Source organism: Pinus tabuliformis, chromosome 3_1 (genome assembly GCF_031772625.1).
Source record: "Pinus tabuliformis cultivar Carrire ecotype Pingquan chromosome 3_1, CPIR1, whole genome shotgun sequence".
Lineage (NCBI taxonomy): Eukaryota > Viridiplantae > Streptophyta > Pinopsida > Pinales > Pinaceae > Pinus > Pinus tabuliformis.
The window spans coordinates 761,177,035-761,200,824 of record NC_142301.1 but is presented as its reverse complement, the minus strand read 5'-3'; the positions used below and the strand labels follow the sequence as shown (position 1 = coordinate 761,200,824).

The following is a 23,790-nucleotide window of genomic DNA, read 5'->3' as shown; positions in this document are numbered from 1 at the left end:
GCCCATGTCAAGATGCCCCTCTCCAATCGTCTGTGCAACTGCAATACTAATCTAGATTCCTCGGCTAGAAATCCACCTCGGCAACAACTCCCTCTACCTTGGTCTTGCCCTGTTAGGTACTATTCTGACTACAATATCCCACCAGCTCCACTCTGCAACTTACCCACAGCCTCCTAAACCCCAGCAAACTGAAGGTTAGAGCTCCTAGGCTCTGCGCAATCCCGGCACTGGCAAATCAGCCTCCTCGACCTACTGCGTCAACCCTCCTAGCCTCTATGTGGCTCTGCATGAGCCTGCCTTTGTCTCCCTCAGCCTTTGCGCTGCCTCTTCTTGGCTCAATCTTGATGACATAGGCACTGTGTCACCCCTTCCTTGCTGCTACTCTGCTAGGGACAACTTCTGTCACTCGAGACAAATATTTTCTATTGTTGCTGCTTTGTTCAGTTGATGTCTTCAGTTCTCCTGTGATTTGCAACCATGCTCTTATACCATCTTGGACTTTCTAAGTCTAACTCGTTAGAAACCCTTCATGTACTTTATGATTTATTCCTACCTACTTGTTCTGTTAATTAACAGGTTATTTACCATGTAAATACTGGAAATAAATAAAAGTGCATGCTCAACACATTATAGATCATCAACTGAAGGAAACAGAAACAAGCAAACAAGTGACACCGTTGTTTTTGGACTAATTAATCAATGAATGTATTGAATTGATTTACAATGAGCAATAAAGCTCAATAAATAATACAATTGTATTTACAGAAACAGCAAGTTTCTACTAAGAAAGTAGAAACAGCAAGTTTCTACTAAGAAAGTAGAAACAGCAAGTTTCTACTAAAAATATAGAAATAGCAAGTTTCTAACAAGAAACTGCTAATTACAATCATAGATGAGCAGTAAACACTAAAATAGCATTATTCTAATACCCTCCCTTAATGCTCAATCTATTTACAACACCTATAGACCCTCTGAATTTTACAAACATATCACGACCAAGAGGCTTGGTGAAGATGTCTGTTGGCTACTCCGTTGTGGGAACATATAGCAACTGAATGGATCCGTCTTCAACAAGCTGTCGAATGTAGTGACAATGAGTTTCCACATGCTTTGTTCATTCATGGAAGACTGGATTCTTAGCGAGTTTGAGCACTCCCTGATTATCACAGAACAGGGGAGTAGGACCTGCCTGGGAAACATTCATATCCGCAAGCATACGTCGAAGCCAAACTGCCTCGCAAGATGCCTTAACTACTCCCCGATATTCTGCTTCTGCCGAGGAGAGAGCCACTGTCTGCTACTTCTTACCAGCCCATGTGATAGAGTCAGATCCCAGACTAAACAAATACCCAATTGTAGATTTACGATCATCAACTGAACCAGCCCAGTTTGAATCTGTGTAACCACTGAGTGTAGGATCTGAACTCCGAGTGTACAGAAGTCCATAATCAGGAGTGCCTCTTACATAACGCAGCACACGCTTTGCTGCTATCCAATGATCAGCCTTAGGAGCTGACATGAAGCGTGAAATGTAGCTCACTGCAAAACTAATATCAGGTCGAGTGGCAGTAAGGTAGATGAGGCTACCCACTAACTGCCTGAATAAATTTTCATCCACAAGTGGTGAGGATGACTGAGCTGAAAGTTTGAGCCCGAGTTCCATAGGAGTCGTGGTAGGTTTGCAATCCTGCATTCTGAACCTGTCCACAAGATTTCTAGCATACTTGGACTGATAGATAAAGATGTTGTTCTCAGTCTGCCAGACTTCCACCCCTAAACAATAATGAAGAAGTCCCAAATCTTTCATATCAAAAGTGCTGCACAAATCCTGTTTGATCCCATGGATCAAATGTGCTAAACTGCCAGTAATGATAAGATATCCACATAGACAACCACAAACAGAATATCGTCACCAGTATGTTTGATATACAGGTTTGCATCAGATAGACTCCGCTGAAAACAATGATCTGTTAGATACTTATCAATTTTCATGTACCAAGCCCGAGGGGCTTGTTTCAGACCATAGAGTGCTTTGACTAATCTACAAACTTTATGTTCTTGACTGGCAACCTTGAATCCTGGAGGTTGCGTCATGTAGACTTCTTCTTGTAAGTCACCACTCAAAAAAGCACTCTTTACATCCATCCGATGGACTTTCCAGCTGAACTGAGCTGCTAAGGCAAGAACAAGTTGTATGGTACTCATCTTAGCTGTAGGAGCAAAGGTCTCCTCATAGTCTATGCCTTCCTTCTGTGAGAATCCTCGAGCAACAAGGTGAGCCTTATACTTGTCGACGGTCCGGTCAGCTTTGTATTTTACTTTATACACCCATTTGTAGCTAATGGGCTTCTTCCCTATAGGAAGATTAGAAAGGGTTCAAGTGTGATTCTTTTGAAGACTCTGGAATTCTGCTTCCATAGCCTGTTCCCACTCAAGTATACCCTTAGCCTCTGAATAAGTTTGAGGCTCAAAAACACTGTGTAAGTTAGCCATAAGAGCAAAATTTACTGTAGGTTGGTGTTTGCTCTTATTTCGGGAAGTTCTACCTTCAAAGAGCTCATTATCCCGAAGATCACCAATAGTGTTAGCCCACCATTTAGGCCGGAGAGTAGATGAACCAATATCAGGAGTGGGTGGAGGCTCAAGAACAACAGGAGCAGCAAGAGGAGGATTATTTTCTGGAGGAAGTTCAGGTAGTGCATCATCAAATACTGATGTTGCGTCATCCCTCCCATCAAGTGGACCTAACGGAAGAACATTGTGAGGCTGATCCTTAGAACATTGCTCAGAAGTAGGAGACTGAAAGAATCCTCTGTCTTCATCTAACACTACATCCCGACTGAAGCTAAGACGACCAGGAATCTATGTGGTTGGTCAAAGGGAAGTCGAGATTAGTCATGATGTCACCTTTGACGAACATATGGCTCTTAGCAAGGTTGACAATCTTCCTATACTAAGGAAAAGTAAAGAAGCTGGCACTAGGAAACCGGAGGAAAAGGAAGATGAGACAATGCCCGAAGTGGAAGAACCTATGGATCTTATTGATCCCCCTCCGCAAGAGCCTTCCTCTCCTAGGAAGAGGCCCTGGCCCTCATGGCTTATGGGGACACTTGATGATGCCGAAGGACACATTGCACCCAGAGGGACTTTCCGTGAAAGTAAGAAGTCGAATAGATATCAGGGATACTTGACCATTATGAGAACAATCATTCAAAATGAGCCTTCATCGTTCGCAAAAGTCGTGAAGCATCAAGTATGGAAGGATGCTATGGTTGATGAATACGAGTCTATCATGAAGAACGATGTCTAGGATGTGGTCCCCAGACCCCAGGACAAAACAGTTGTCACTTCGAAATGGCTTTACAAAATAAAGCATGGAGCTGATGGAAGTATTGAAAAGCAGAAGGCTCATTTTGTCGCTCGTGGCTTCTCTCAAAAGGAAGGTATAGATTATGACAAGATATTTGCACCTGTTGCCCGATACACCACCATCCACTCAATCATAGCCCTGGCTGCTTCGCAAAGATGGTGCCTACATCAGATGGATGTCAAGACTGCGTTCTTGCATGGTTCGATCAAAGAGGAAGCCTATGTGGAACAACCCGAAGGATTTGAGATTCATGATCGGGAATCTCACGTGAGCAGGTTGAAGAAAGCCCTTTATGGGCTAAAGCAAGCACCTTGAGCTTGGTCTGAGACGATCGATAGCTACTTGATGAAGTTGGGATTCACTAGGAGTGAAGCCGATCCAAACCTTTACTTTAAGGTTGAAGATGATAAGCCTCTCATACTGGTGTTGTACGTTGACGACCTCTTTCTGACAGGTGCAGACCCTCTCATTCACAAATGTAAGAGGGAGTTGGCTTCCGAGTTTGAGATGAAGGACCTAGGACTGATACACTATTTTCTAGGGCTGGAAGTCTAGCAGAAGCCAGGGGAGATTTTCCTATCTCAAGGAAAATATGTGGTGAAGATATTGGAGAGATTTGCTATGGTGGACTGCAAGCCCGTGACTACACCGATGGAGCTTGACTTCAAGAAGTTAAGCGGTAGTGTTGTCGGACCTACTTTGGGAAATGCTACCGAGTATCATCTACTCATAGGAGCATTGATGTTCTCAGTGAACTCTCGTCTGAATATATGCTTTGCAGTGAACACGTTGAGTCAACATATGGTTGAGCCTCACCACTCACATTGGATTGGTGCCAAGAACTTTCTGAGATATCTTTGAGGCACGATCACTCATGGGTTGAGATACACTGCCAGAGATGTGAGCTACATGGATGTACTGATGCTAATTGGGCAGACATTGTGGTGGACCAAAAGAGCACTTCCAAGGGTTGTTTCTCTTTGGGATCTGCCTCGATATCTTGGATGAGCACGAAGCAGATGTCGGTGGCTTTGAGCACCACTGAGACAGAGTACATTGTTGCAAGTATGGCCTCTTGTGAGGCTATCTGGTTGTGGAAGCTCTTTAGTGAGTTGTTTGGATATACATTGGATACTATCGTGATCCTCTGTGACAACCAAAGTGGGATTTGTTTATTAGAGAATCTCGTATTTCATGATAGCTCCAAACATATCGATATCAGGTACCACTTTATCTGGGATATGGTACAATGAGGAGTAATAAGGCTCCATCATATCGGTACAGATGAGCAAGTCACTGACATTCTGACGAAGCCCTTGGGAAAGGTCAAATTCTTGACTTTCCGAGAACGACTTGGAGTTGTTGAGAGACCCTCTTATGAGGGTCCTCTATGATGTATGCATTGAGCTCTGGGAGCTCCAGGGGGCTTGGGGTACTTCTTGAAGCGACAAGCAACTATAAGGGGACTCACCCTCCCCTAATGTTGCGCTGTGTACAGGGTGAATGGTTCAGCCTTCCCCTGCTATACCCTGTGGCAACTTATGGATAGGATAAGTGATTTTCCTGTAAAGGCATCCTACCCATGCAGTCTGGGACTCATGGGAAGTACCTCTCATTTGGCCAATGAGTAGGGAAAAGGGGTTAGGGACCATAGTAGTACCGATGGACGCATCATGTATCTACCATACTCCCTATGCTAGGATGACCGACATTGATCTGGGATCAATTGGAACTGACTTCAAGTCAGTAAGAGTGATGTAGCTCACTCTCTTTTGGCATTGATCTGGGATCAATTGGAACTGACTTCGGGTCACTAAGAGTGATATAGCTCACTCTCTTTTGGCACTGATCTGGGATTAGTAAGAGTGGTATGACACACACTCTGGAACTGACTTCAGGTCAATAAGAGCGCTATCGAGCACTCTCTTTTATCTGGGACTGACTTCGGGTCAGTGGAGGATGGTATGATACATCCTCGATCACTTCTTCTACTTCATAGTTCAGCAAAGTAGAGTCGAGCAGTGCAGCGCAGTGCATTTGATCGCAGAGATAGTATCGACGATCAAATGGATTAGCAGGTGGAGTTCTCACTAGTTGAGAGGGAGTGTTAAAATTGGCAACTAGGGCCAAACTCAATGTGGGTCATCTTATTTATGGCAACTGATATTTTTCTTGGATTCCTCTCGTCGAGAGGTGTAGGATTGACCTAACAATCATCTGATTTCGACATGTATTTATGGAGATATGAATTTATTTGTATTTACTTGACAATTTGTCAAGGTCGACCAGCAACAAAATGTGTGGCACACATCCTCAACGATTCATATAAATAGAAGTCACCTTGTGGCATTATTCACTCATCTCTCATCTCACATTCTTCTCTCTCCTTACTTGATTGGGTATACAAGGAGTAGCATCTCTCACGTGGGAAGAAGGAGGACACAGGATTGTTTCAGTGTTGACTGAGGTTGACCAAGGAGCAGCAGGCTGGGTTTGACTGCGTTGACCAGCGAGGAGGTCAGTTTGACTTCGGTCTAGTGTGAGGAGCCTCTATCAAGCAAGCCACAGATCTGGACAACAAACCGTTGACTTGATTTGACCTCAGATTTGACCAGCATTGACTGGTTAGGGTTGACAGGAGGGTTACATATGCGTTGACCATTGTTTGACCATCTCTCTTGCACTATTTTGGGTTGACCTTCATTGTTGTTGAAGGTTGAGTTGACTTGAGGTCTTTTGTGGGTTGTTTGACTAGCTTTAAAGTTGTTGGTTAGGGTTTTATTAGTGCTGTCATAAAATTACAGAACTGCGAAATCGTACTATCTCTCTCTCTCTGCTGAATTATTGAAGATTATAGAAGAATTGATCAAAGGGTTTCCCCACATTGGGGTTTGTCCCTGGCTAGCTGCCACATCTGGTGTCTCTTGTCTTGGCTTGTCTTCTTTCGATTTATTTATGTTCTATCAGCATTTTACTTTATGTTAATGTGATTGCTAAACGGTGAAATTGACATTGGGCTAATAAGAAGAAATTGAAGTAAATTGCACTAAGAATAGAACTTACCATAACTTAACATTGTGTAAGTAAGTAGTTGTATTATTAAATAAGAACTGAACGGTGATTACAATCATTTGTGGTGGTGTGCCTATATAGGCATTCACTGGCCATGAAGGTGAGTGATCACACCTTTTGAACATTGCCCTTTCATAATTAATGGGCCATTAATTAATTTTATTATTTAATTTATTATTAATACTAATATTTTAATATTATTTATTAATTAATATTTTTAATGAATTGTTTATTCATAATGCTTTAATGGTTGCACCTTGTTGAATGGTGGTACAACTCTATTTATCACACTTCAACCAAAATGACTCCATTTCAAGCTATTTATAGTTATGAGTCCCCTAAATGGACAAAATTTGCTATAAACGAAACAAAATTTACAACAATAAAAGATAAATTAAAAGAAACCCAAAAGGTCCTTCAAACACTAAAGGAAAATTTAAATGTTGCAAGAAATCATATGAAACAACAAGTTGACCAACATAAAATAGAGAGAGAATCTGAGGTTGGAGATTGGGTATTTGTTAAGCTTTGACATTGTTGACCACTCAAGTGTCAACTACCCCATGAGCAAAGTACATTTCAAAACAATCGAATTTTCAAACTTCATCTTCATCATGCAGCATCTAGTCGTCATGTTGCAATCCAAATTTTGCAACCCTGTGGGTCATGATGTCAAAATGATTCTAGTATGTTGAATATAAAGCCATGTAACACATCTAGGTAGATTAAGATTTTTGCTAGAGAGTTTTCACCCCAAGGAGTTTTTTTTCCTTAGCTCACTATTTGTGTTTTTCAACACTTACAATCAGTTAAGTTTTTCTTCGAAATATACCCCAAAGCTAGAGTGAGGCTTGATGGTGAAGTCTTAGGTGAGCCCTAGTGTATAGAGTCTATGTAAATTACCATACTAGATCACGTCTAAAGTTTCACAGAATTTGGTTGCCTCTAGGGGTCAGTTCTTAATTGTCGAAATTCCCCTTATAAATGGGATTTTTATGTAATATTTGATGTAAAATATAAAAATGTGTTGCCTATAGAAGTTGTAGGGGGTGTGAATGCTTAAAATTACACCTCAACTCCTAAACTTTCTATCTTGACACACTTTGAGGATGAAAAAATATGTTTAAACCGCACAAGAGCCATATTTTCTATTTTCCGGCAAAAAGTGGCAAATAACTAGCTGGAAATTAGACAGAAATTAAAATGAGAGAAAATAAAAATTCTCTCCAAGTGGAAAAATAATTTTAAAAGGATGTGGACTTTCCCAAGGAAGGAAATAAATCAAAAAAATGTGAGTCCTATTTCCAAGAAGAATTGGTCCCAGGAAAATTTGTCGCCACTCTTCAACAACTAATGGTCCAACAAAATCGAATTTTTGGTCTAAGGAGTTTATTTTGACTAAGAGTTTTTCGAGAAAAAGGGGATAAAATTGTTTTTAGTGGTCCAAACCACTCAAAAAAATCATATTTTGGTCATTTAACCCCTCCATCAATTCAAATCAAATTTCCTCCTCAGGATCTATGCAGGTGATCAAGGGTTCGAATTATTTGGAAGCATATAGTCATGGATCAAGTAAAGCTAACCTTTTTTCCACTTAGGGGGCTCATAACCCTAAATCTTGTGTTCTAAGTGCTTATCATAACCTTGATTACAATTGAATTGGTTTCTTTAAAGCATCTTGTTATAATTATATCTCATTGAGGCATTACACTAACATTTGCATTTCCTTTGCATATTAGATCTAGGCTTACATTCTCTAAAATTTACCTCCAAGTATAAGCTTGGTTGATAGAAATTTTAGGACCAACATCCCTAACTTTCATTCAATTTGATAAATTTTAGTTTGGAGTAAGGTTAAAACATGTGACCTCGCAATTCTCTTGAGGTGGAGCCATTGTAGGAACGAAGGCAGTGAATTGTCATGGAGGCTAGGTGGGTATCGTTAATGATGGACTAAGTAATTGAGGGAAAATTTTCACAATAGGTTAGGTATATAATCTAAAATCAACCAAGATTATTGCATCACACATAGTATAGTTTTGCATTCATTCATCTAACATTGTCATATGTTGCATTTCAATTGGTTATTGTGATTGGAATTGTGGGCTAATTGTTTACTTGCAAGCTTTGCTTTATATCCTTGTACTTATCAATTTTATGCTTGTTGTCTTTTGAATATCATATCTTAATTAAAACATCTTTTACTAGTATCAGTTGTCTTCTCTTGCAAGTTTTATCTCAAGTTACTGCTTATATTTCTAATTGCATATAGTCTCTTGATCTCTTGTATTAACCTTACCTTGCAGCGTTTCTGTTAAGTTATGGTATGTTCTATGCTTATAACAGTTTACTTCTTTTTCTTATTACATTCCACTAATTAGCAATCACATGTACATAAAGTAAAGTGCAAATAGAACATTAAACGATCGATAGAAAACAAGCCAAGACAAGAGACACAAGATGTGGCGGCTAGCCAGGGACAAACCCCACAATGTGTGGGGAAACCCTTTGATCAAATCTTCTTTTATCTTCAATAATTCAGCAGAGAGAAACAGTACAATAAATCTGATTCATATCAGCAGTAGCAAACCCTAGATCAGTAGCATCAACATTAGCGGCGTCATTATCAAACTAGGGCAGACCATATCTCACAAACCGACAGTCGGATTGACTTCATTCCACCACCAAAAGTTTCGGCTTCCAGAGGAGGTTCAGATGAACCTACAGCGCAGTTCAGATGAGGAGATCTTCTAGGCCACGCAAGTCAATCTTTACTTCTGTAGTTGCAGCTTCAGTTTCAGCAGTTTCCGGCTTCAAACTAGGGCAGTCGATATCTTGCAAACCGTTCGTCGAATTGACTTCATTCCACCACCAAAAGTTGCGGCTTTCAAAGGAGGTTCAGATGAACCCACAGCGCAGTTCCAAAGAGCAGATCTTCTAGGCCACGCAAGTCAATTTTTACTTCTGCAGTTGCAGCTTCAAATTCAACAGCTTCCGGCTTCACATGTGTGAGAGAGAAAGACCCATTTCAGCGCAGTAGAGAAGAGACTCATATCTGCGCAGTAGAGAGAGAGAGATGTGATGAGATGAGTGAGTCCAAATGAGGAAAAGTCCAGTTATATTTATACACAACGTTGGTGGGTGAATAGATGCGACTGTTGGGCTTCTGAGCCTACATGAGTTGTAGGTCGGCTTGATAATAATTCCATAATCAAAATAAATTCATATCTCCATGAATACTTATCGGAATTGGATGATCTTTATATCAATCCTACACCTCTCGATGAGAGGAATCTAATAAAAATATTATTAGTCATGAATAAGATGAACCACATGAAGTTTTGCCCTGGTTGCCAATTTTAACAGTTTCCTATCTTGTAACTTGAGACATCATTTTCTTATCCTGCAAATATTATATCTTTATTTGAGCATTGTTTGTAAGGTGTTGGTCTATCACTCTATATCCCATTCAATGTCATATTGATTTAATTGAATATATCTTATTTACATTGCTAATCATACTTGCTAATTAATCTTTAATTCAAGTTATATTGAGAGGTAATTGCCCTGCCCTTTGTCTCTGATAGCTTGTTGTTTTCAACAAGTTTTCCTTTACTAACCATCTTTAGGGACTACCCCCCATAGCTTTCCCAAGAGAGAGCTTAAACGAAGAGAGTTGGGAATAGGTGATAGCCCCTTCTCTTAGTGTTGGGCCTTAGAGACTATTACTTTGTGGGGTTGAAAATTTTTCCCACTTAGGTGTACATCTTAGGCGACGACATTTTCTAGCGTCGTTGTCAAGGAGAAGTTTTCTTTGACTCGGCTTTTCGACTAACTTTTAGTTCTTGCATTTGGATTTTTAGAGTTAGATTCCTATTCAAGTGGCGACTCCACTTGCTTCATTTTCTACAAGGATTTTTGCTTGAAGCTTTCTTCTCGTAGACTTCTTGCTAATCTTGGACAGGAGACTCCCTCTGATATCCATTTTCTCTCTTAGGGTCAAGTGGACAAGTCCTCGTGAATAACTTGTTTGCCCCGTGTAATTTTGCTAACATTCAAGGCTATTCGCATGATATTCCGGAAAAATCCATCAAGAAGTTACCTTCACTTCAAGGCAATAATACCATTAATGTCAACACTCACATTAGGAATTTTAATCTTTGTGTGAGTAGGTGGTGTAATGGTGCTAACCATGAGGATGTGAAGATGATACTCTTTGTCCTTTCTTTAGAAGAGGATGCTTTGGACTAGTTCATAGAGTTTCCCGCCAACACATTCGATTCTTTGCAATCCATCCTCAATGCCTTCAATAATATATATAGAGATAAGAAGGACGAAAGGGATTTGCTTAAAACCATTAGCAATATGAAGAAGAATGAAAAAGAGACATTGGATGAATTCAATAAGAGGTTTAATGATATTGTTAAGAGTTTAACTCAGGATTATAAATCCTCGAACAAGTCTCTGTTAATCTATTACTTTGATGCATTTGCAACTGATATTTCTTATGGCTTAAAGCATGAGAAACTTGTTGATGTGAAGGCAGCTCAAGTTTTATCCAAAGAATTGGAAAATCCAGGAAAGCATCCAAGTAGTCTAAAATTCCAGGTTTTTCTAGAAGACACCATAAGAATGAGTCAAAAGGAGAAGAGATTAAAGAGACTGAGGTGATCATATTAAGGAATTGATGCAACTCATTAAGAATATGCAAATTGGTCATGTGAATCAAGTCACTACTTTTCAAAATCGTTTAATTAATATGGAGAGGTCTCAAGGAGATAGGTTGCAAACCAATAGAAATAATAATGCATGGTAGAAGGGGGGCCCTCCTAATGAGCAAAGACTGCCAAATCCGCTTGAGTTTACCAATCTTGTTTAGCAAGCTTTGCCTTATTTTGGAACTTGCGACGATCTTCATAATGATGTTATTTGTCGTGTTGTGAAAAGAATCATGGATAGTGGAATGGCGGGGACAAGTGATCAAATTAATGTTGTTGGTGTCAAACATCACTTGTCTATAAAGGATTGGATGGAGGTTGTGGAAAAAAGTCATGATGTGAAAACACTCCAATCTTCTTATAGCATGAATAATTTTAATGATGAGAAGGAAAATAATAAAGATCCCATTAAGGAGTTGACCAAAATGTTTAAGAATATGGAAATGAATCACGCACAAATGATTAAGGATATGCAACACAATCAAGCACAGTTAATAAAAACCATGGAACACACTCAAGCAAAATTAAAAACAGATCATGTGAAGGAAATGAGTGCCATGGAAGCTAATAAAGTCACTCTTCAAAACAGGTTAGATGACATGGAAGCAAATCATGCCAAAGAAATAAGCGCCCTACAAAATAGGTTGAAGGAAATGGAAAGATCACTAGTACAGAAGTTCCAGCATAGGACAAATGAGGAATGGCAGAAAAACAAAGAACGTTCAACAGAGTGGCCTCCCAATCTGTTGAAGCAAGTTCCATCTTATTATGAATTTCATGAGGAGGTCACTTATCCCATTGAAAAGGGTTAATTGAAAATATAATTTTGTTCATCTTCTATTATACGTGTATCTATATTCCTTGGCTTGTGCAGAACTACTTAAGAGAAGAGGGTTTCATCTTGAAACTTGGCATAAATTTTCTTTGCAAGTGGATTTTTGGGCATCAAATACAAAATCAAAAATTTTCCTTGGAAGAAAATCCCTGCTCATTGCTATTAAACCCTCTTGTCTTCATTTGTCCTTGTAATCCTAAATCGCTAGGGTTTGGAAGGTTGTGGCAGGTTTGACTTTGCAAAATATCTACCATTTGAAGCTTGCAAACTCGATTGATTTCCTTGGAACGCTATTTTCATTTTCTAGAATTCAGAATCAAATTTTTTTTAGAAGTCGTGAGCAGAAGAGGCTTTTTTCCTCTCTTCTCGTGCAAATTCTTCTCACCTAAAGCAACTAGGGTTTTCATAAATCAAAAAAATTTACCATGTTCTTTTTGTTGAGGAAAAAATCGAAAAAAAATTGGTAGCCTTCTCCACTTCTAAAGTCAAATCTAAAATTTTTGGAAAAGGTGGCTTGCATTTGGAGCCTATCTCTACTAGCCGCAAGGTTGAGAGGTCGATTCTTTTTCTTGAGCATAAATCTTTCAAGGGTGTGAAAGTCTTAAATTCATTTGAGGAAAATTCAATCGATTTGGAGAAATATCACTTATAGATTGAAAAAAAAATTGTGGAGGTTGTCCTTAAATTTTTGTTTTCCATTTTCTGCTTAGCCACAGACCCTGAAGGAGCTCATTTCCTCATTATGTGAGTTCATTTTTGAAAGAGTAAAGTATTTATTGTGAAAATTTATGAATCTATACATCAGAAATCCTATTGCAATCATTGATTTATCATCTCCTACTTGTTTTTACATTCAACAAGTTATTTAAATATTAAACAGTGACGAAAACACTACTATAGACTACACATACATACAAATCATGAACTGGAACGAGACAAATACACAAGGGACACCGTTATTTTTGGACAAACATCCCCAGAAAAACCCAATGCCGGAAAACCGGTGCAACATATAGAGGATTTGTATTATTAAGAAAGCAGAATCTAAGTACAACAAGTTGCCTCTCACACTAGCTAACCTTTCAGAGAAATCTCGGCAGCAAGAAATACATACAAGGGTTTACCTCGTTCTCCAAGTGACAACTAATCCACTGAATGGTTGACTCCGGCAAGCACTGCGAAAATCCCAACGCAATCTGCTCTATGTGGGCCAACGTCTTGCCTCTAGGAGACTTCGTCGCTTCTCTGCTAGATTGATTTGCTCACAGGAGCTTCGACTTCAGCCCTCCCGGCTCAAAACATTGAACTCCCAGCAAAATCTCGAACTCCCGACGATTATCTCGCACTGCCACTACAAGAATGCTCTTGGCCTACGTCAGCTCTGCGTGAACCCCTTCCCGGGCTGCGTAGGCCTTTGTGTTGCCTCTCTGATGCTACTATTGCCTCTCTGTCTGGTACTCGTTGACTCGAAACTCCCTTTCAATCCAACTCTCTACTACTGCTCCTCTCACTGCAACAGATCACTTGTTCGATTTTCTCAGCAAACCTCACCCCAAATAAATCGAACTGACTGATCTCTCAAGTGTATCTCCAACTGGCCCTCAAGCCTCCTCTTATACTTTTATTGTTGATGAATCAACGGCTGAGATTAATTCCCTAATCAACGGCTAAGATTAAAACAGACTTGATCCTCGTCACTTAGAAGTTTCTCACCCATGTTCTTATTAATACACATTAATATTTTTATTTTCCTAAGTTTAGACTTAGGAACCCATTAAAAATATTAATTATTTTAATAATTCCTCATCCAGGTGGAATTTCTCCAAATGATTTATGGGTCTTGTAGATCTCATGTGTTCTAGCCCCTCCACAAAATTTCAGAGCTAGAGCACATCCGATGCAACCCAAAATCAACACTCCCTCTTAGCGAGAAATGTGCTCTAGTAACACTTATCAATAGAAAAACTACACTGATCCACTGCATTGGTCCTCTATGCTGCTAATGCTTGGCCTGATGCCCTTCATCCACTGCACTGTTGCTTCCTGTACTATTGCCCATGACTATGCCACTGCCACTGCTACATCTATACTACAACTACTCCTCAAAATGTTGCCTCATGCTGCCCATAACACTACCACTGCTAACTATTTCACTGCAACTCAGTTGCTGAGAAGTAAGCAACTGAAACTTTCACCCAAAAACTGACATGCTGGTCATTATGGACGCCTCGTGATGTTGAAGCTACCTCTGCCACTAATCTGTGTTGACCCTTTGCTGCTACTGGGTTGCTTGCAAATTGCTTTGTGCCTCTTGCACTGCTACAACATCCACTGCGTTGCCTCAGACTTTGGCACTCTAGCTCTGCCACTGTCGCTCCATCACACCTCGCTCCAACCGACAGCCCGTCATTTTGCTACTGTCACTAAGGGCTCCCATATCCGTATGTGATCCAAGAGTTTGGGCACCTCAAGGATCCTGCCTCTCATGTAGTCCTTTCGACTACAACTCCATGTCGCCCCACCTCTTCTCCAGAAGCGCATGAGCACTCATGGCACAATCGTCATCCTTGCCTTCCCTGTCAGCTTTCGCTGGAGCAGTTTTCGAGTCAGAATCCTCCTCCTTGCCCTTCTTCTGGGGGCACTGAGTGACGAAATGTCCAAGTTCCCCATACTTGAACCATCTGACCTTGGAAATATCCTCCTCCTTCCGCTTTTGCTGCCTTTGTTGTCTCGATGATGCGAGAGTTGCATCCTCCTCCTTCTCCTTGACCCGGGCTCCTTTACTGCTACCCCTCGCCTTGGTCAGCCTCTTGATCTCTTCTTGTCGAAGATTTGCCCACATCTCCTCCCAACTAGGGAGAGTCGCTCTGCCCAAGATACTTTGGACAAATGTCTCCCAGTCCTCGGTGACTGCATTCAGGACAGTCCTAACCATGAACTCAGGATCTGGTGTAGACCGCACGGAAGTCAACTGGTTGTGAATCCCTTGCAACCTGAGGAGGAAGGGATCAATCTCCTCTCCCTTTTGCATCTGGTACTGTCTCAGCTGATTTTTTAACAGCATCTTCTGCTAGACGGAAGTACCCTGGTACAAGGTGGTCAATGCCTCCCACATCTCCCTTGTTGTTTCCTTCTCAGCAATGTGTGGTACTACATGATCTTTTACCTCGTCTAGGATCATGCAATTGGCCTTTGCTTGGGCCTCCTCGTACTTCTTTAACGGATCAGCGTCGACCGAAACACCAACTAATTTCAAGGCAGAGTCCTTGATGCAATTTTTGTCCAGGACTGCTAGGATCTTGGGCTTCCAGATGACAAAATTAGAAGCTCCATCCAGTCTGTCCTGATCCATTAGTCCATTGACACCATCTCTGCTAGAAAAATAGAACTAGTTTTCTTCTCCCTCTCCTGTTGCTAATCCAACAAGACTTGGATTTGGATTTCTTTGGTGCAAGAAACCCTCTAAGGAACAAGCTCCTCTAGACTCCCTCTAAGTCTTAGTTTCCTTCACGAAAATCCTTCGGCCAAATGTGAATCAGTCCTCTACAATCCTCCTTTGTTGCTGCAACCCGGATCTAGATTTCTTTGGCTAGAAATTTGTCAAGGCAGTGACTCCCTCTACCTCAGCTTTGTCTCCACAGACATTGTTCTGCACCAATAGCAACAGCGTCCCACCAGCTCCACTGATTGAATCTGCACTGCTTCTCCAGCCCCGACAACTGACTGAATTGAGCCTCTCAAGCTCTGCGCTGGCCCAGAGCGCTGACGCAGTCACTTTGTGAGCTCCTCTCAAGTACTGCATCACCCTCTACAGGCTTGGAATGTTGATGCAGGCACTACGTGAGCCTCTACGTCACTCCTCTGGCTCTGCGTCACTCTTGCAGCTACTCCTCTACCTCTGAAACAACAGTGTCACTCGGGACAACTGCTTCTCTGCAGCAAATTCTCTGGATCTCCCGATGGTGTCTTCAGTCTCCTATGATCTGCAATGCTCTGATACCATGTGAAAATTTATGAATCTATACATCAAAAATCCTACTGCAATCATTGGTTTATCATCTCCTACTTGTTTTTACATTCAACAAGTTATTTAAATATTAAACAGCGATGAAAGCACTATTGCAGACTACACATACATACAGATCATGACCTAAAAATAGAACGAGACAAATACACAAGGGACTGTTATTTTTGGACAAACATCCCCAAAAAAACCCAATGCAAGAAAACTAGTGCAGCATGAGGGTTTGTATTATTAAACAGGTAGAATCTAAGTACAACAAGTTTCCCCTCACACCGGCTAACCTTTCAGAGAAATCTCGACAACAAGAAATGCTTACTAGGGTTTACCTCGTTCTCCAAGTCACAATTGATCCATTGAATGGTTGACTTCAGTAAGCACTGCGAAAATCCCAGCACAATCTACTCTGTGTGGGCCAATGTCTTGCCTCTGGGAGACTTTGTCACTTCTCTGTTGGCTCTATTTGCTCACAAGAGCTTCAACTTCAACCCTCCCGGCTCAGAACATTGAACTCCCAGCAAAATCTTGAACTCCCGACGATTATCTCGCACTACCACTACAAGAACGCTCTTGGCCTGCGTCAGCTCCGCGTGAACCCCTTCATGGGCTGCATAGGCCTTTGTGTTGCCTCTTTGATGCTACTTTTGCCTCTCTGTTTGGTACTCGTTGGCTCGGAACTCCCTTTCGATCCAACCCTCTACTACTGTCCATCTCACTACAATAGATCACTTGTTCGATTTTCTCCGCAAAACTCGCCCCAGAAAAATCAAACTGACTAATCTCTCAAGTGTATCTCCAACTGACCCTCAAGCCTCCTCTTATACTTTTCCTGTTGATGAATCAACAACCAAGATTAAGTCCCTAATCAACGGCTAAGATTAAAACAGACTTGATCCTCGTCACTTAAAAGTTTTTCACCCATATTCTTATTAATACCCATTAATATTTTTATTTTACTAAGTTTAGACTTAGGAACCCATTAAAAATATTAATTATTTTAATAACTCCTCATCTGGGTGGAATTTGTCCAAATGATTTCTGGATCTTGGAGATCTCATGTGTTCCAGTCCCTCCACAAAATTTCGAAGCTAGAGCACATCCGATGCTACCCAAAATCAACATTTATAAGGTTCGATAATCTAAAGACTCAATTTTTGGAAGTTTCCAATCTCCTAACCGCAAGGTTCTCCTCTTAATCCCTTTCGTTTTTCCTCCTTGAAACTTTGACGTCATTTATTTATGGAGCGTATTTCACTTTGGAGGAAATCGATTTCATTTTGGGAGAATGTCTATTATTTTAATAAGATCATTGTAAAGAATTTCTCTCATTAATATTTTGAGGGGTATTTAATTATTTCATTTGTAAACCCTCCTTAAATTTTAAAACCCTTTCTCTTGTCTAAAGGGTGCTCTTTGTAATTTTAATAAAATCATATTTTTCCTAGAGGGAGCTTGGGATTTTCCCATGGTATACCACCTCCTTATTTAAAAGGGAGGATTTCTTGTGGTAGTGACTAACTTCCTAACTTAGTTTTTCATTTCATTAGTCTTTAGATCTAATTCCTAACTGGTTTTCTTTCATTTCATTAGGTTAATATTAGTCTCATGTTCATTGCATTTTAATTCTAATCCCTTAAATTGATTATTATTAGATCTAGACTTCATTGTTAACTATCTGATCTAATTGCTACTTGATCTAATTTACATTTGAGTGATCACTGTCTTTATCTCACTTGTGTTTTAGATTAAAGTAGTATATTTCAATTTTCTAATCTCATCTATCATCACTTAAATAACTACTTGTGCTCTTAAATTCATATTTGCTCTTAAACACTCTTAAAGGCATATTATAAGTGAAGTGAAATTCTAGTCTAATCAATAATTCATTTTCACATTAAGAGCATTCGCTATCAAAAGCACTTGTGTTATTTCTCTAGTTCGCCTTGTTTCATTGAGTAAACCTTTACTTGCTTCATTGAATCATTGTAATAAGCTAGTCTAATTATAATCGTGTGTTCTAAGTGCTTACCATAATCGTGATTACAATTGAATTGGTTTCTTTGAAGCATCTTGTTATAATTATATCTCATTGAGACATTGCACTAACATTTGCATTTCATTTGCATATAATATCTAGGCTTGCATGCTCTAAAATTTACCTCCAAGCATAAGCTTGGTTGATAGAAATTTTAGGGCCAACTCCCTAAATTTCATTCAATTTGATAAATTTGAGTTTTAAGTAAGGTTAAAACCAATGTGACACCAATCGTTATCGGGATATTATCGGCGAGGGAAAAAAACCGGAAAAAATCGTAAAAATCGGTAAAAATCGGGAAAAAATCGTAACATACAAAAATATTCATATTTTTTCAATTTTTTTAATATCTAAAGCATCTACAACATAAAATAAATACATTGACACATAAATATGATAAAATAACTAATATATAAGATATTTAATGTCATTTCTAGTGCCACATCACACATAACAGTGAATCATGTCCTGAATAGTAAGTCCTGACTCATGACTCCCAACTCAGCCTCAAAATATCAACAAAAAATATAATAATGTATCTCATACCATGATTCATAATGTCATATACAATGAAATGAACCAAATAACTAAAGTCTAATACTATTGATTTCCTTTGCCCCTCTAGATGTAGATGTCGGTGGAGTTGGAACTTGGCATTAGACTCTGTTGTGCTCTAGAAGCTGAAGAACTAGGAGCTACAGGAGGTAGACCACGTCCTCTACTGGTGACAAGGTTAGCTTGGGTCACCTCCTCCTCCTCATAATTTAATTTTTTCATAAAAATCGGATAAAAAAATAAAAAACATTTTTATTGCACGATGTTATCGTTTTTTTTAAATCGCAATAAAACGATTTTATTGCGATATTTTCGCGATTAGTGCAACACTGGTTAAAACATGTGACTTCACAGTTCTCTTGCAGTCGAGCCCTTGTAGGAACTCAGGGACCTGGATTGTCAAGGAGGCTAGGTGGTTATCGTTAATAATGGACTGAGCGCCTCCTCGGCCTATCCTTCTTGCAAGCCACCCTAGTCCTTACCAAGTATTGTGAAATTGAGAGGAAATTTTCACCATAGATTAGGCATATCAATTAAAATCAACCAAGATTCTTGCATCACACATAGTATAGTTTTGCATTCATTCATCTAACATTGTCATATTTTGCATTTCAATTTTTTTATTATAATTGGAATTGTGGGCCAGTTCTTTACTTGCAAGCTCTACTTCATATCCTTGTACTTATTAATTTCATGTTTGTTGTCTTTTGAATATCATATCATAATTAAATCATCTTTTACTTGAAGTACAAGCTTTCTTCTCTTGCAAGTTTTATCTCTCGTTTCACTGCTCATATTTCTAATTGCATAAAATCTCTTAATCTCTTGTACTAACCTTGCCTTGCCACATTGTCTATATTGTAACTTGAAGAATCATTTTTTTATCATGCAAGTATTATATCTTTATTTGAGCAATGTTTATAAGGAACTGGTCTATCACTCTCTCTCTTATTCAATGTCATATTGATTTCATTGAATATATCTTATTCAATGTCTTAATGATTTAATTGAATATATCTTATTTGCATTGCTCATAATAATCATCTTTTCTAATTAATCTTTAATTCAAGTTATATTGAGAGGTAATTGCCTTGCCCTTTGTCTCCTAGTGCTTGTTTTTTTCAACAAGTTTTCTTTTACTAACCATCTTTAGGGACTACCCCCCTAGTTTGCCTAGAAGAGAGCTTAAAAGGAAAGAGTTGGGAATAGGTGACAGCCCCTTCTCTAAGCGTTACACCTTAATGTTATACCTTGTGGGGTTGAAAACTTTTCCCACACTTAGGCGTACATCTTAGGCAACAACAAACATTACAAACAATTATCGTTGAAATGGCAAGGAAAGAACACATTGGCACCAAATTTCTATAGACCATATCAAATTGACAAAAAAAATCAACCAAGTAGCATACAGATTGAGCCTCCCTGACAAAAGTTGCATTCACAATGTTTTCCATGTATCTTGCCTCAAGAGGGCACCAGGTAAGCAACAAGCAGCATAGACAACACTTCCCACATTAGATGATGAAGGGAAGATCGTTTTAGAACCAAAAGCTATCGTTACCACCAAAGAAAATAAATTATGACCACGAGTAATTAAAGAATATCTTATTAAGTGGAAGAACCTACCGAAAGAAGAAGCCTCTTGGGAGACAAAAAAATTTCATCAACAACATCCCTCGCTACCTATGCTTTGCAGACATAGCATATCTTCTGAGGGGAAGACAATGTTATGCGAAGGCCATGACAAAGGAGTTCAACAATCAACACCACGAACACTAGGGTATATATAGGGCTTGGTGATGTCGATTAAGTGCCAATCACATACCCTCATACATGATAGAGTCTAATGAAATGCCAGAATCCCACTGATCTTGAAATCCTGAAAATTGTTAAGCCTACTGAATTTTGAATGAGATATGAAATTCTATTTTCTCCATATGAAGTCTGGTGAGGTTGGAACCACTCTCAAACATCCTGAAAAAACTAATAGTAAAGTAAAAAATTCAAGTAAATGGATGAAAACATCCAGGAAGCATGACAGGAGCACGATTTGGCACATGGCAGTTCCAAATTTGCAGGAACTGCGCAAATTGAGCCAGAAGTGTGATTTTGATTTTTGGAAGCGTGATTCAGAGGCTCTTTGACCATGGTTCTGCACGGTGCAGAGTTCTGAGGTCCGGTGCGTGGGGAGCTACAGTTCCTGCAAGACTAACATGGATATATGTTTTATTAAAAATTGAATATTTTATGTATTTTTTATTTCACCGACCTGTTTACTAGTTCTTCAGTCCATTACAGTTGGAGTTGAGATTATGGGAAAAATTGTTCTGGTCTGGTTGTGGTCATGATAACATTTGGCTAAACCGAGATTACCTCTGAACATGTGGTAAACAATTTTGAATAATATTTTAAAAGTGGGATGCAGATGATTTTTAATACAAGAAAGAACATAAACCAATGCCTCGAGGTCAAATTTTATTGTTCACTGCATTTTCATAAAATTGGCCAAATAATTTAGGCCACTGATTTTGCAAATCAATGTCAGCAGCAACTCTCAACCATCGTTTGTTTGGCACTTTCCACCTTACCCCACACATTCAATTCGTAAGTGACGAAAACTCTCCTACCTCATAACAAAGTACTTGCATCAATGGGAACTTCAATAATCAATCTCTTACCTACTTTAAATAAAGAAGCTATACTAGTTGTTGCAGTTACAAGCACTGAATCTTTTCCTTTCTAATCACATACAAATGTTTCATATAGAAGAAAGTTTGTCCATTCGTAAGGTTGCATAAACAGTCAAAGACTATATTAACAACATTTGAAAGAAATGTTAGAGCCTTCTTCTAAGAGGCCAGTAAATTAGAAAATAATTTCATGAATAATCTATAGACGACAAAATATAACCTAAGAGGCCTGGACAACCAAAATCCATGTGGGCACTAACAAAATTATGCACCACAACATAATTGAAACAAATAGTCAAGACAAACCGTTCTGCAAGCCATCATACTGACATCAAGAAAATCAGCAGAAAGAGGACTGGCCCATGAAATAAACAACTGAAGAAGAGGGCACCATAGTCCACGGTTTCTTGAGTTAGAGTAAACAGTGTTGCAGTTTCTTTCTAGAGCAGTAATTAAAATGTTTGGTAAAAATATAGACATTTCATTTTTTTACTAGCAGCTAAAGTTGTAGTGGGACAAGGATTTCACAAAAAAAAACTATAAGATCCTCAAGAAGTCTATGCAGACTTAAATAGACCAATCATCGATTTAAGTTAATGAAAAATGATCTTGAATAATTGGTGTCCAAAACCTAATGCTAACAAGACCACTGTACCAAAGTCCAAATGGAATATAGGTGTTCATGAAAGCTGATACAAATATTCTAACTTGCATATGATGCAAACAATTCAGAACACATTATAAAATATTTACCTTTATCCATGAATAGAAGGGAAAGGCACAGTCACAAGTTCTGCACATGCTTAAAACGATTACAGATACCAAATTCCAAGAGTAAGATGACTGCTTAGAAGCAAGATCAGGAGTACGACAAAATCTGAATAGGCCATCTCAACCATCTATCAAAATTCAAAGTAATTCAAATTGGTCCCTTGATTTAGTATTTTGGTTGTCATCACTTTTCCTCCAAGGTACACAGCTTTAATTTGGCAATTGCTAATTGCTTCAAAATGCCTTAAACATTGCTTAGTCATAAATTAGGGATAAATTAAAACATAAAGTCATTATTATGAAATGTAAATATTTTTATTGGAAAATGTTAGAAACCACTTGATTTAGACAGACTTACTTAGAGATTCCCAACATCGTGTAGAGAGCACTTACTCAAACAGTCCCAGCAGCAAAGAAACCTCATCATCACTTGGCGCTTCAAGTATCTGAATTCAGAGACAAGAGCCAACCTGCGGTTAACCTACTGTCAGCCGAAAAAGTAAGCCAAACAAAAAGTCTGACAAAATAAATTGACAAACCCTAGTCCTTCATGTTCTGCAAGACACACATACAATTCCTAATACTAGTTGCATTATTTTCCTTCTTTTTCACATTGTGCTCCTGCCCTTACCATTGTATGAGGATAGTACAAGCAGGCTATATAACGCCCTGCCACAACCATCCACTCCAATATGAAAACATCAGCACCCTAATGTTATTTTTAAGTAAAAGTTTGACATGAATCTTCATGTAAAGTCATTAGGACCACCGTTATTTTGATGTGACCTAAATTAAGACAACGTGTGGTGATAAATGTGGTGAAAAACTAGCCATGACAGACTTACATTGTGGAAGATGATGAAGGTGGTGCAAGGAGATGAAAAAAGATCATGGCAGGGCAAGCCATGTGCATGTGAACACTCTATATACCATAAGAAATGAATAAAAGTAAACAATGACAGGAAATTAACAGAGATCCGCCATGAGAATTATGTCAAGAGGAATATCACTGGGTTTTACATCCCCGCACAAGGCAAATAATGTGGAATAAGGAACATCCTAATACATCTTTAAGACAATAGAAGACAGCCTAGTTAAAGAAAAAAGAATATAGTCTAGATATTACCCTACGAAAAACAAAGAGAAATAAAACTGAATAATTAATTGTGAATCCCCAAATCATGGGACCAAACTTATATGTATTGCAACCACCATTATGCATAGCAAGATGAAATAATAATGCATACTAGCCACAATAAATGCACTCATTGCAGGCTAACCTCTGCAATTAATGCATCCATCCTACACAAGTAAAGAGGGCAGACCTACATTTATCTATGTTCCAACAATTTTCTGGGATGAGAGAGCACAACGGGGAAGTGTGGAAGCACCCACAAATATTACACAATCGAAATGCTATAATCCTCCCAATCCTAAAAACTGTTAAGTCTGATGAATTCTGAATGGGATATGAAACTCTACTTTCTTCATATGAAATTCGATGAGGTTGAAACCTCTCTCAAACATCATATAAGGCTGAAACAACTAATGGTAATGTTACAAATTTAAGTAAAATGATAGAAAAGGTAAGATAAAGGAAAATGTCACTTGTTACACGTGAGATAAAGGAGAATGTCACTTGTCAGGTAAGATAAAGGAGAATTCCAATTGCCATTTTAACTTTAAGAATTTAATATTACCATTAATTACCAAAGTCACAAAC

The 23,790-nt window shown here is 39.0% G+C and overlaps 1 protein-coding gene across 1 annotated transcript in view; it reads right to left on the bottom strand.

Annotated features, from left to right (window-relative positions):
* The window catches only part of LOC149189610 (uncharacterized), a 320,514-nt gene that overhangs the window by 215,173 nt on the left and 81,551 nt on the right, over positions 1–23,790 (bottom strand). The window contains exon 4 of the mRNA XM_089411857.1: positions 22,461–22,513. Within this exon, the coding sequence (XP_089267983.1) occupies positions 22,461–22,513 (53 nt within the window). The remainder of the gene's footprint in view (positions 1–22,460; positions 22,514–23,790) is intronic.